This window comes from Telopea speciosissima, chromosome 8, assembly GCF_018873765.1.
Source record: "Telopea speciosissima isolate NSW1024214 ecotype Mountain lineage chromosome 8, Tspe_v1, whole genome shotgun sequence".
NCBI lineage: Eukaryota > Viridiplantae > Streptophyta > Magnoliopsida > Proteales > Proteaceae > Telopea > Telopea speciosissima.
The window spans coordinates 55921323-55936145 of record NC_057923.1 but is presented as its reverse complement, the minus strand read 5'-3'; the positions used below and the strand labels follow the sequence as shown (position 1 = coordinate 55936145).

The 14823-nt window shown below is 40.2% G+C and overlaps 1 protein-coding gene across 1 annotated transcript; it reads left to right on the top strand.

Annotated features, from left to right (window-relative positions):
- Window positions 1-833: 833 nt before the first annotated feature.
- LOC122671430 (TOM1-like protein 6) lies at window positions 834-11458 on the top strand. Its single transcript, XM_043868631.1, has 9 exons — window positions 834-1104; window positions 1551-1629; window positions 1812-1910; window positions 5108-5221; window positions 6076-6239; window positions 6395-6476; window positions 8335-8420; window positions 9712-10023; window positions 10402-11458. Exons 1-9 carry the CDS (start codon window positions 986-988, stop codon window positions 11279-11281), a joined length of 1935 nt encoding a protein of 644 aa, XP_043724566.1. The 5' UTR covers window positions 834-985; the 3' UTR covers window positions 11282-11458.
- The last annotated feature ends 3365 nt before the right edge of the window (window positions 11459-14823 follow it).

Here is a 14823-nt window from a genome sequence, read left to right as displayed (position 1 = left end):
AGGGGAAAGATAGACCCAGAGAGAAACTAAAGTATCCTATCCTATGCAGGCAGCGATCTTTCTCCCTTTATTCATTTATTTTACTTTGTTAGACTCAAGCAATAATAGAAACATTTTGCTAACTCGGAAATATTCAACCATATCCTTGCAGCGAAAGTTTCAGCCACTGCCCACTGGTGGAGGAGGGTTCACCTTCACCCACCATATCTTAGGGTCTTAATTACTACTCCCCTTATGCCAAGTTGCTAACACCCCATCTACGAAGGAATTCCTCCTTAGCCGCGTGAGTGAAGAGAAACCCAGGTCCAATCCTTCATCCAATCATCCTTGCCAATTGCCACTTATCATTACTCAGAAACTTAGAAGTCAAGTTGGCGGCCCGGCCCACGCAGCTCAGGTGGACCATGTAACTCAGACACATGGACCACCACTGTACACAAGGGTATTTTAGTAAATACACGTAATACAGAGAAAGAAAGTAGCATTTTCCCCCATATTCCATGGAATCACGAGGCGGGCGTTTTTGTGGCAAAAAACAAACATCTGTAAGGCTCTATTACCTGTTTACCTTTTGTGGAAAGTCAATAATGCCCCCTTTGAAAATAACACCACTTATCCAACCTAAGCACGCCCCCTACGACTTTTCTTCTGAAGACTTTTTTTTTTATTTTTTTATTTCAATAATGGGACATTGAGGAAAGAAAGAGAAAACGATAATTCCGGGGAAGAAGAAGAAGAGAAAAGAATAGAAACTTTTTTCCTTTTTTTTTTTATGGTGTTTTTGTTTTCTTCCTCTTCGTCTTTGGAAGTGGCGCAAAATTTTTTTCTCGTATTATATAATAGTCTTTCAAGCTTGCGTCCTCTTTCTTCTCTTCTTCTTATACTTCGCAAAGAAAGCTTAAGCTCTGCTCTGTTAATCTTAAAAATTTTCTTTTCCTTTATTTTGTCTTGTTTGTTATTCTGAGAACTCGAGAAGTACAGAACCATGTCTTCTTCTTCTTCTTCATCTACCGTTGGAGTTGATAAGGCGACCAGTGATCTTCTGAATGGTCCTGACTGGACTATGAACATGGAAATATGTGATTTTATCAATACTGGTCACTGGTAAATAGAATTCTACGGATTCTTATGTTTGTGCAATTTACTGTCAAGTGTTAGCCGTTGTGTTGTCTTAATTAGTTTTAGGGTTTGAGTTTTTAGCGAATTATTAGAGCTTCAACCATCGTTTGATGCTGTAGAAACTGAAATCTTAATTTTGTTTTTCTTTTCTTTTGATGGGGGCCCGAATTTGGACCTTGTGTGGACTTTATTGAATTTCAGAATCAGTAGGGCTTAGCTGAAAAGAGTAATTATTATGTTCAAGGCGCTCGAGTGATTTTCTTATGGAAAGAGTTTCTTCTTTTTTTTTGTGGGTGGGGGACTCCCCCCCCCCCCCCCTGCTTAGTATTATCGGGAATTGGCCGTTCAGTAAGTTATTATTAGGTATTTATTGTTTATAAAGAAGAATAAATCAGGGTTGTTTACTTGGGATTTTGGTCAAATTTGATCAGGCAAGCGAAAGATGTCGTCAAAGCTCTGAAGAAACGATTGCAGCATAAGAACCCAAAAGTTCAACTTCTTGCTCTGACCGTACGTTTTATGGGAGCCTTCCTTTCCTCTTCCTTTTCTGTTGATATGTACCCCTGATTGTGTCTTGCCTGTATAGTTTGTTTTTATGCCACTCTACAGCTGAACAATTGAACACAATTAGAGGTCACTTTTTATCATGGATATTGTCTTCATAACTATTGGGGCAATTTTTTTTTACCCAGCTCTTGGAAACCATGATAAAGAATTGTGGAGATTATGTGCACTTTCAAATTGCTGAACGGGATATTCTACAGGAGATGATCAAAATTGTAAAGAAGAAGGTGAGTTGCTCAACGTTATAGGTCTAAGAAATATTAGGGACTATAAGCATCATTGCTGTGGTACACATGATAAACTCTTATTTATGTTAATTTTCTTCATCTTGTTTGACATGGCTTTTGTTATTCTTTTTTAACTTTATTGTATGTGTATGTTTGTATGCTTGAGAAGCCATTTCTGAATTTGATGACAGAGATAAATAATTCCTTAATGGGAAACAGACTTTGGGGTCTTCATATCAAGGGAATATCTGATTTACTATTTTGGAAAACTAATTTGATTTTATATTATCATTTCGGAATGGGTAATCTTCCGTAGCACTATGAAGAGTGAAGTGGATTCACTATGACTTTTTTACCGATGTTTTTCATTTATATTGTTCAATATGTTGAGGGCAGAATAGAAATTTTACAAAATAAACAACCTGTACCAAATCCCTATGCGTTCTTGGCACCTTATATTGTGCCGGTGGGTTGCAGTGTTCACTTGTCAAATACCAATGGCTGCCGATACCACTCACCCTACTCTCCCCTCACTGCTTCTCTCCTTCCTATCTCCCTGTCTGTCTCCTTTCCTAACCTTCTCCACCCCCACCCTCACTCCAAGTCCGCTGCCCCTGCTTCTCTGCATCCTCATTTCCCTCCCCTGCAACTCCACCTCCCCCCATCCTTGGCTCATGCATCCACCCCCTCCATCGGCCGCTTGCCTATAATGAATGTAATTTTGAGCAAAAAAGATTGTTTTCCTTCAACATCTGAAACAAAGACCTGTATGTGGCTACTGAGAACATTATAGACATTGGGAAAATATTTTCCAGAATTTTACCTCTTTCGGCCAATTCCATTCCAACCTACAAATGGAATCTAACAAATGCACCCAAACTAAATCCAAAGAAACATTAACTGATCAGGAAACCAAAATCCGCTGAATTTGGCATCAAAGATCATGAAACTTGGTAGCAAAATTAGAAAAGGGCAAAAAACCATCAATAAGGGAACCCAATTTCACTATTTCTGTGTTTCCTTTGACTCGCAGAGTTGTAAATGCAGAGATTCACATGGGCTTCCCAATTCCCAATTTCATTTCATTTTTTATCAACGAATTAGCAGCTTCTGTAATGGAATGTGACAAGGCGTCTTTGTTCAGACCATAATTATCAATGCCTTGGTCCGCCTTGCTGGTGTCGCCCTGCTTTTGGACCTTCTCCAATGCCTTGTCGCCTTGATAACTATGGTTCAGACACAAGGCAATCTGGGAGAGGTGCTTGTCAATGGTCGCAAAGGCGTTTGGCACTTTGGTAAGGATGATGACCAATGCAAAGCGAGCCTATTTGGTTGGATGGTGGGAGGATTCTCCTTCCTGACTAACCGAAGGGGAGGGGGAGAGGTAGATGGAGAGAACAGGGCAGTAGGGGTGAATGGAGGGGAGGGGGAGCATAGAGAGGGCAGGAACGGGAGGAGGAGGGGAGATGCAAAGGGAAAGGCGGCGGAGGGAGGAAACTAGCATAGGGATTTGGTACAGTGTTCTTGGTGTGTGAAATTCTTATATTTTCCCTCAATATATTGAATTATATTAATGAAAAACATGGGCAAAAAAGTTATAGTGCAGCTCAGGCATTTTTCAGTTTATATTAATTGTTCAGCTCAGTCATTTTTCAGTTTATGTTAATTGTGTTAGTTGCAAGATATAAAAATGCCACTTGTTACAATAGAGTCTATATGATCAGTTTTTGGTAACTGCTTGAGAATTGGTTTAGTCTGGAATTCTGGATACCTGTAGAGAACATGCAGAGTGCCAGAAATTTGTATATTTGTTTATTACAGCATGGTTTTGAAAACCAGATTGGACATTGAACTGAACAGGAGTCTTGCCCCTCTTTCTCTGGTTAACTTTTGTCAAAACTGAGGATCTAACAGGACAATGGGAACCATTTTTTTTTTTCCTTTTTTTCGGTTTTGAGTTAGTTCATCAGATATCTGTATTTTTTTAATATTATAGTGTACATCTATTAAAAACAAACCGTATGCATGCCTGACTATTGCATTGGTTTCATAGGGCTTCTAACCAAGCTCAGCATGCAGCCTGATCAGCCCAGTCTAACTGAGCTGAAAGTCAGTTTTTTAGGGGGGGGGGGGGAAGGGGGTGGGCGGGATGGGGATGGGACCAAGTCCAGTTGAACCCCTGCAATCCCCTTTTTCTATTTCTGCAATTTTTTATTTCAAAATAATAGAATCACGATTTTTACATTGCTAAAGTTTCAAGTGTCAGCATTTTCATACGTCACTCACAGAGTCGCTTTTCTAGATATATATTCTTTCTCATACAGTTCTTTGGAATCAGGACCATCAAATGCTTACATCAATAAATAAAAGTGAGTCAACAAATGCCCATGATGTGAAGGTTGCATTTTCAGCGTAGTTGTCACGGTGTCTAGGTGATCCTGGGCGTTGGAGGAGGGAAAAAATTAAGGCGATAACAAGAAGGAGCCAAGGACGCCTGGATGTCTAGGCAACACCTTGACAACTATGATTTTCACCATCATATTGGAATTTACTTTACACTCATATTGCACCTTTTATTGGCACGAAAGCCCTCTAAGACCATCTGAAGGTTAAAATGAGGCTCCTTGCGTGACCCAAACCTCATTGTATCATTACCTGTCAAAAATAGAATGTACAATCTTGATGACCAGCATGTATTTGTTGGCCCACCTAAAAATTACTGTGGGTTCTTGTGGCTCCTTTTTTTTGTGTGTGGATCATTATGTGGTTGGTGTAGATGGCCCAAAAAGCTACATGATGAACTAGAATTGTATGGACCAAATACTTAGAGCCAAGCATGGCCAAATTTTAACTTTTTTATACTGGAGTGATAATGTTTCGATTTAGAAAGGATAAATGTATTATTCTGTACCGCTTTATATGTGTATATCATGTCTTGGCACTTCCTATTTGTTATCTTATAATTCAGTTATTACTTTTTGACATTCCTGTACACCTGGACATAGTTGTCAACTTGTCATGGCGTCTAGATGATCCCTAGGCGTTGGAGGAGGGGGGGGGAAATCAAGGCGCCCTTTTCTCGCCTAGGAGATGCCTTGACAACTATGCACCTGACCCTTAGGTCATTTGTTTTATCCCCTGTGATTTAGCATTTCTACAACTTTGATTGTGAATGGATTTCTGTGTGATTTTTCCAGACAGATATGCATGTCAGAGATAAAATCTTGGTACTTCTAGACTCTTGGCAGGAAGCCTTTGGTGGGCCAGGGGGAAAATATCCTCAATACTACTGGGCATACGAGGAATTAAGGGTAAGCATCTGGTTTGTTATGTTTAGTTTCATTTGCTTATTCAATATTGCCTTTCTACATCAGTGTGGCAGTACTACCTTGATTTGTAATTGAATCTATTGCATCCCAAAATATTTATGCCTATAGAATTGTTTGTGGCTATGGGTATTGATGTAGAGGCTTCAGTGGATCACTGGATTGTCACTATATTGGGCGTTCCCACCTACTAGAACTTTTAGTCCAAAAGTTACTGCTGTCAGAGCTAAGCAACCTTTAAGCTGGACTCCATGCAGTTTTTTCTCCTGATCTTATAAAACTTCTCTATCTACTAAGGTGGTGTTGTAGTTTGAACAAATTTTGAACCTTAAGATCCAAATGATTTGAACAATCCAACCAACAAACAAACAGTCTTTGACCAAAGACATTAATTTTTAAGGGTATAGCAGTTTTGAGGGTTGTTATGACTGTCAGGACCTGGTGGTGGACGGTCTGACTGGTCCGATCACCAGGTCCAACATATGTGAGGGCCATACTTGGAATCAGCTGAGCAACAGCTTCATTAATTGTGGTGTATCCTTTTAACTTCAGACGGCACTTCCAACCGTACGTTAAGGATCATTGAATCCTTGTTTTGATTGCCCATCTAGATCAGGGTTGGCCTCGGTCAGTCCAAGTTTAGTTTAGCTAGGAATTGCTGTTCCAAGTTAACTTCTGTTAGGATCAGCCAAGGATCAACCAATCCAAGACTGATCCCATGGTCCCTGCTAACAACTCAGATAAACATATTTTCTGTGCACGTAATAAATTCTGACTAACATGAAAAATAAATCCATGAATTAGTACCATCTCATAAGTTTGGGTTGCTCTAATTGCAGCGTTATGGAGTACAATTTCCCCAGCGTTCCTCAAATGCCGCTCCAATATTTACTCCGCCTGTTACGTATCCATCACTGGGGCATGCTCAAGCAGGTTATGGAATGCCCAGCAATACTTCAAGAAGGCTTGATGAAGCAATGGCATCTGAGACTGAAACTTTGAGGCAAGGCATTGACTTTTATCTGCATGGGTCATTGCTGTTTAGTTGTGGGGGATTCACATTTATGTTTTTTGTTTTTATTCCTTATCAGCTTTTTGTGTGTGAATTTTCTCTCTCTTACTCTATATTGTGTTTGATTGTTTCTGGTAATATTTTAGTTCATCAAACATAGATTCTATGCGGAGTGTTATGGACCTCTTGACTGACATGCTGCAAGCATTGAACCCAAATGACCAAAAGGTATGTGCATTTTCCCACCCAGATGGGGTGATCAGTGGATACAGTAAAGTAGATTTTTAGATTAGTATGCAGCATAATGGATATTCGATTGTTGCTACTTATGACTAAAACTTGGTCTATGATTATTTTAGTGGGAAGTTCTTCATTCAGCTAATCCTCGAATTGTGATCATAGTTCCTATGTTTCCATGGTGTTCTTTGTATTTTTTCAGTTTCACCCTACATTTTTTCATGGAAATCATTAGATCTTCCGAACATAAAATGGTCCTGATTGCTTGAAGGACACTGTTAAAACTATCCTCTCATTATTGAGAGCAAAATGGGAAGTTCAGGCCCTGTTTGGGGTGGAAAAGTAAAGTGAAAACAAAAATCACTGGTTAAGTAAAATGAAGTGAAAGAAGTTATAAAAAGAAGCTTTCAATTGGGATGTTCAGTTGGAACGAGCTGATGGAACCACAACATAAAGAAGTTAGGAGGTGGAAAAAAAAATCAATGATATGTTGATTGAAAAAAATAATTTTGAACCTACTGCTCTTCTGAGAAATCCTATTTCGTTTTTAAAAAAATATTGTTGTAACCAAAGTTGGTGAAAAAGAAGTTTTAACCTAACTTTTTTTCCCTTTTAGTGTAACACACTTCTTTTTTCAATGAAGGTAAATTCTGCCATTTCACATGGACAATGACAGCTCTTGAAAATGACATAATGATAAGCCACTTCAAATTATTTTGAAAATCCTAATTTGAAATCCTTTTCACCCCTAACTTAAATAACTTTGGGGAATAAGACAAGTGCAATCAAAAGAACGTTACAACTTCTCACTTAACCACCTTGGTGACAACAAGATGCCCTAGATTTAATCATTGTTAGGGACTGACTATATGTGATAGACTGGGCCCTTCCTTTCCTGTCCATAATGATGAGGGTTGGTATGGTCTTAAATCCAGTTGGTTGGGTTCAGTACTTAAAAGGCCATGAGGCCAGCCTCATGTCGATGCTCCTGTCCCAGTTAGAGTGTAAATTGAATAAGTCTTATGCATGTTCCATGGGGTGGGATGGGTTCGGGTTGGTCAATATTCAATAGGATTGGTTTTACTATTGACAAAATGCACCTTGAAGCTTATCCAATGCCTTCTCCAATTATAATGTAGAAATATGTAAATATAATGCACATAATCAAATAAATTGAATAGTTTATTGAAGTTTATCCAATGTCTTCCCCAATTATAATGTAGAAATATGCAAATGTAATGCACATAATCAAATAAATTGAATAGTTTGACGGCTTACATGGTTACATATAATATCAGTTAGACTTCGATCACAATGGCTAGCATGACACACAGCCAGGACCCAGCTGATAGAACGGGCACTCACTGTATGGGCAGGATTCTCATTATGTGTCACTTAGGAGCTCTTTTAAGGAGCATCACGGTAGCATTTCCTTTAAAGGATTACATTTTGGGTTAGTTAAAGAATCGATGACTGATTTGGGATGGCAATTTGTTGGGTACTCTATATGGGCTCTCACTAGTACGCTTTTGAAGGGTAAAAAGTATGTAATAATTGGAGACTTTTACAGGTCAGGGTGATGTTAAGTTATATAGTTGTGATCTTCTGATTAGTGAATGTCTGACCTGTTGCATAAGCAACACGAGTGCCAATTATGTTACTTGTCTTATTTTGGGAGCATGTGTTGTGTTTTTCTTGTTTGGCTACGTTTACAGTTGTTACTGGGTTTGGAACGTGGAATAAACTGATCCCCCTGAAGATGTTTTTTGGAAAAGAATTTTCTACTTCTTCTGTGTGATTAAGCAAATGAATTATAACTTATAGAATATTTATCTGTCTTTATATATAGGCAGCTAAAGATGAAGTGATAATTGAACTTGTCAATCAGTGTCGCGCCAACCAGAAAAAGCTGGTGAACATGCTAAGTTCGACTGGGTGAGTTTTCTGAAAGAAAAAAAACTACTATGTCTGTTCATACTGTTGGAATATGATAACTTCAAAACCATTTGGCCAAGTCATGCTTTTGACTTCTTACTGCCATTTGTATGTCACTCTCTGTGCATGTCACAAGAAGATGAAGGTTGTGTTATGGGACGGTAGGAAAGTTTACTTTTGATAAGTGATTATTTAATACTACATTGTATCTATAAATCTTGACTAGAGGGAGACCTTTTCTAATTTGCTACCATTTGGTAAATTTAGTTCTTGCACCATTATTCTTGATTGTTTTCATATATATCCATAAGAAGAATATAATAATCAGAAATGTTGGGGAGGGGGGAGTTGTAGCCGCAATCAGCTCTTAGATAACAAAGAAGTCCTTGTGCTGCTATTAAAAGGACAAAAATAGATGTTATCCATTTTATTTCTTTAATTTTTTTTATTTCTTCCCATTTTGTGCCTCATCTTGGGATCAGTAAAGGATGGGACCGAACTGATCTATTGCACACTGTGGGACGGCCAAAAATAAAAAAGAGTGTCCCAGTGCATGAGGCTCCCACTACTGTGGGTCGGCCAATCTGTTAGAAATATCAGGCTTTAGCCCTTTGGGTCAGTGGATCATCTATCATCTGATGCATATCGATCTGGATTAGTGTTGCCCTGGAATGGTTGATTCTACTACCGATCTTTGAAAGCCCTGGTTCTCACCATCTCACTTATTCCTTGGTAGGCCTTCACAGTAGTAGATACTGTCAGACGAATGGTAGTACGCACGCTCGCGCACACACACACACAGTTGTAAAACTGCTATTATTCCACATGTGCTTTGTTGGAGAAAAGTTGTAACATGGATAGGTTCTGACCAGTGAACTGCCCTTCCAACTGAACCAAGCCTTACTCTAGCATTTGGATTCTGCCATGCAAACCCTTGGACCTTCTATGTTATTTATTATTCAATGGAGATTTAGTAGCCTTCTAGTGTAATAATCATACAAATGTATCTTCTATTTCCAAAAATAGTCCTAGGTATTTTTAGTAGAATTAACTGCAAAGAAAAATCTGCTTATGCGAACTACATGGATATGTTAATAGCATACCCTACTATTTGGATGGTTCTAGCTGATGGAACTGAAATTTGAATCCCAGAGCATAGTCCATATTTGTGCTCAAGTCAAGAGTGTGGAACTGCTTTGAGATTATTACAAAGGTCATCCGATGCCAACATCAAACTTGGGTTCGTAAGTTTTTGAAAGTACTGTATGTCTGTATTTTGCTTGTATGGCAGAGATGAGGAGCTTCTGGGTCTGGGTCTCGTATTAAATGACAGCTTACAAAGTCTGCTTGCAAAACATGATGCTCTAGCCTCCGGTTCACCACTGCCTGCTGAAGCAAGAGACACTAAGCCTACACCAACTGAAGAGAGAGACTCAAATTCCAGACCAAATGGAGTGAGGGACTCCAGCCCCCGACCAAATGAAGCGAAAGATTACAGTCCCCAGCCAAATGTGGGGCCCTCTACACTTATATCCTCAGTGGCAAGCTACCAGGTCGACGACGAGGAAGAAGAGGATGATGACTTTGCTCAGCTCGCTCGCAGGTCCTGTCATACAAAACTTACTATATCTATATTTCAGTAGGGAAATATCACATGCCTTTTTGCAGCAATATATAACACATTTCAGTCCATTATGATTCCATCAGGTGATGGACCCACCCTTACATCCCATTCTGGGTTGAAAATTGACCCATTCAAAGGTGATCCTTAAATCTGGCCACATTCTTCTCAGTGGCCAGTGTATCATTTGGCAAAAAGAGTAGAGCATATTTTGATTGATTATGGTCATAGATTTGCCCAAACTTATACAGTTGCAAATCAACTGGTGGGACGCATTGAATAGTCTCTGTCCAAATTTCCCTGCATGAGGGCTATTAGCTATAGCTGCTGTGACTAGAGCTTGTTCGGTTATGAATGCAGGCGTACAATAACTACGCTCGTGCCTTCTCAAGGAACATCTGCTGGCAATGGAGAAGGGTCTTCCTTGTTGAACTTGAGCAATGGTACAACCCTGTCCGCAGAAGAAGCTCTGATCCCCAGCCCAAGCAATGCCTTGGTTCTATCAGACCCTCCTGCACCAGTTCAGACAAGTACAAAAGAACAAGACATGATCGACCTTCTGAGCATCACCTTGTCAACGACCTCAAATTCACCCGACCAGCCTCAAACAGCTCCACCATCTTCTGATCAGAGCATGCATCAAGTTCCTGTTTCCCACACACCTCCAACCCCTTCTAACCAAAATATGTATCAGGTACCTATTGCACCCAGTACACAAGGGTACCCATATGGTTTCCAGCCCTACACTGGAAACCAAGGCCAGGTATCCTACAACAATTATGTTGCTCCTTGGGTGCACCCTCAACCTCAACCTCAACCTCAACTCCAACCACAATATCCCCAGTACTCATCCAACTACCCTCCCCCACCGTGGGCAGCAAACCTTACCAATTCAAACCAGAGCCAGGTATCTGCCACAGCCTCTTACATGACTATGGCTCCTCGTGCCAATACGGCCAGTTCAAACATGTCCTTGCCAATGGCTAGAGCTTCGCAGTACAATTATTCACTTCCAGCAAGAGATACTAATGCATCAACTATTCAGAGGGAAGCACAGGCAACCTACACTCCGAGGCTTGCACCCCCTCCATCTGAACAAAAACCATTTGTTCCATCATACCGATTGTTTGAAGATCTTAATGTTCTTGGGAGTGCAGACAAAGGGTTGAAGAGAACAGGCACCATGTCTCCTAGCTTAAACAGTACATCTAGCCAAGGTATGGTGGGTGGAAGAAAGTGAAGCTCTACCTATGAGAGATGATCTCATGGACGTGATTTATGTGAATCTGGTGTATATCTAGTCTTTTGCTTGAATATTTGAAGTCTTGCACACTCTACTTGTACAGCATAAATGTAATCATTGTCTTATTTATACTCTCACCAATGGTTACCCCAACAACATTCCCCTTGCTTGAAATGGTGAAATCTGCTGGAGTCCCTTGCTATGATTTCCCTTCAATCTTTGTGATTAACCCTGGTTACATCATATGGCAGTCAATACATCCTTATGGTTCTTGACTATTGTGATCCGTGTCCCTGTGGAGTGCTAATATAGCCAAGTCCAATTTGCAAGGTTCTTGCTGTGGCCAGGAAGTATCTTTTTATTTGTATGCTTTCCCAGATTTTGCACCACCATGCTTGTGTTTGGTACATGTACATAAGTTTTCATCTTTTCAATGAGATTTGTCATGTAGTTATAGATCTCTTTATGATGGGATCCGACTCCCGACTCTAAAGCATGGACCCTTCTATTGCCCTCAATCAATGTATATACTTTTTCTTAAATTACCCCTCCACCCAGCATCAATTTTCTAACTTTGCTACCCCTTCCAAGTCTCTAACAACACCATAGAAGTTGGATAAGAACATATTAGTTCCTGCTTCAGGCTCCAGTTCGAGTCCTGACTCTCCTTAGCCCAATATTCAATGAAGGAGCAACATGAATATTGATCTTCGAAATGCAGTGGAAAGCTTTACATCAGGTTCAACTGGCATTCTCTCAGTGAAATCACTGGATTCTTCAAGGTGCCCAGCCAGTGCAAGGGGATCTGCCATGCATGTGCAGTGCTCCATCATGGATTTAATCTTGTTCTTAGATCATGTGTTGAAACTACTCAATCCTTACTGCACTAGTTCAGCATGGCTGCATGCAAATAGGATACCCAAGAAATTTACTTTGTTGGGTAGGATCCCCTCATGTCCATTCGATCAAATACCTTGAGAGAAGTCCAGGAAACTACATTCTTCTTCGATGGCATGTTATCAAAACAAACACAAGCATCATCCATGCAGTCAATCTTTGCACACATGTCAACCACAGCATTTCCAATCGGAAGATATGGCTCAAACCCATTCTTAATTACCAAACTATGGATCTGTTTACTGTTTACCAGTCAGTAGCCAAGGCCATATCTGTACAAACTGAAAAAATGCTAACCATGGTCGTACGATCGACTTCATCTCCTCCTGACCTCATTTTCTTAAGAAAGAGCGAGCTTGCTCACCCCCAAGTTGTGGGTAAGGCCAGAAATCAAACAATTCAATGTTCCCACATCCCTCTGACATGCTTTCGAACAATTGGATTGCATCTGTTGTTAAGTGGTGTCTGTATTAACCGGCGATCATACTGTTTGCTGTAATTAAATTTCTAAGACGCATTTCATCGAAGACAAAGCGTGCTTTGTCAATACTGATGCACTTGCATTACATGTAGATGAGGGATGTCGTTGGGACCACATCTTGATAGAACCCATGTTTCGATTGCACCATGAGATTGGTTGCCTTCTTCAGCAGCTTCAAGTTTTGTGCAACCTTTGAGCTGACTTATGAAGTTTATAGAACAGAAAGTAGCCCTTCCACTTTGCCCTCGGTTTGCTAGAGAAGGGATCTTGTTGACCCATGAACTACATTGGGTTCTTAGGGTCACATCATAAGATCATCATTTTCTGAGATTATACTAAAAGGGGTTGTGAGCAAGAATTTTAAATTGGGAATTCAAATCTGATTCTGCTCTGGATGGAATTGGTCTCAAAAACTCTAGAATCGGCCTCAGATCTGAAAAGTTAGCAATTCGGTCTTACAATCTTAGAACCGGCTGCTCTAGAACATCTAGATTTGAGATCTAATGTTATAGTCAATTCCATCCAAACAGGCCAATTCCATTTTTTGAAATATTGGTAGTGAGCAATAGTAGAAAATTAAGGGAGAATTGCCTAGATCTACCAGATAACAAAAAGATTTACAAAACTTGTGAATTTAAATTATCCTAAAATGCCTCTAAGATCTTTATCTCTCTCCTCCTCCTCTTTCTTACTCTAACAAAGCAACATCTCGGCAAACACTCCCCCCCCCCCCCCCCCCTCCCCTGTAACTTCACCTCGCACCACCACCGCCAACCGCCCCCTCTAACTTCAAAAGAGAAACAAAGGAATGAGAAGAAATGCAGAGAGTGAGGGAGAGAGGCATGGAAAAACAGACACATGGGTGGAAGAAAGAGATGTTGAGGCATGAAGCGCACCACAGCTCACCAACTGCGCTAGACAATTGTGAAATGAGTGTTTGATAATCTATGGGACTTAAGGAATGATGGAAGGGCCAAAAGATCAACCAAACTTGGCCCAACCTACTTAAACAACCCATAGGCTTGCTCGGTCTAAAGGAAAAAGTAGTCCGAAGAAGTTCTCCTAGAACTCCTTGGATCATCTTTTGACAAACCAACATAGTGTAAGAGCCTTAAAAATCAATCCAATCGAAGATTTCCATCAATCCAATCAACCCCCTGTGCCCCAATTGGCGAGAGGAAGCAAGAAGGTACGGCTATGAGAAGTTTTTGGTTTCTAAATCCTTCTAGAGCAGGGGTTTAGGGTTAAACAGTGATGGTCACTGAGAAGGAGGGTTGAATCAGTGGAATCTAAAACTTTTCCCCTCAACAGGTTCACCTCCTAGTTCACATTTTGATGTTTTCAATACTCACCACAACCATCTACATAGTCCTTAACACTCACCACAAGCATTGTACTATCCTCTAAAAATACACAGGTATACAACTAATATGATATGGTAACAGTGACCAAGGCACACTCAATCACACTCACAGTCACTGACCTTGTTGCCAAGAGTTGCTATGTCAACTACTAAGAATCTCAAATGATGTTTGGAGTTGATACTGACACAATACTAGCATTGTACTCAAGCGCACACTCTCAATCACTATGGAGGCCCCTCACTGATATCTTACATATACACAATCATGTACACACCACAACTTAACTGTCAAAGGCTCTACCAGGTGTACACCCATCCTGCAGAAAACCATTTCTAACAAAAGCAAGCAAGCATCCACAACATAGAGAAATACGTTCTTCAGTAGTTTGCCTACGTGCACGGATCACTCAGACCTCAGCATCTACTCAATACTAATTTTCCTAGCATGAAACTGAGAGACCACACCCACAGCAGATGATGTTTCAGTTATGCCCATGACTCAGGACATCTAACCTACTTCAGTCCCTAAATATAGACAAGGGTATTACCCTCAATGGTTATCCAGTACCCACTAGTAACCTACACTGTGTCAACTGGACGACTCAATAAAAATAATTGGATTTATGTATGTGCCCTACAATGAATTCAGTATCTAAATAACATGCCAAGAAATATAGGAATGCTCATAACATGCACTATCTCTAATAACCGGTATCCCGAAGATGAACTGGGATGACTAGTGGTTCATTGGAATCTTCAACTCCTTCCAAACAGATGGAGAACTGAAATCTTCAAGTG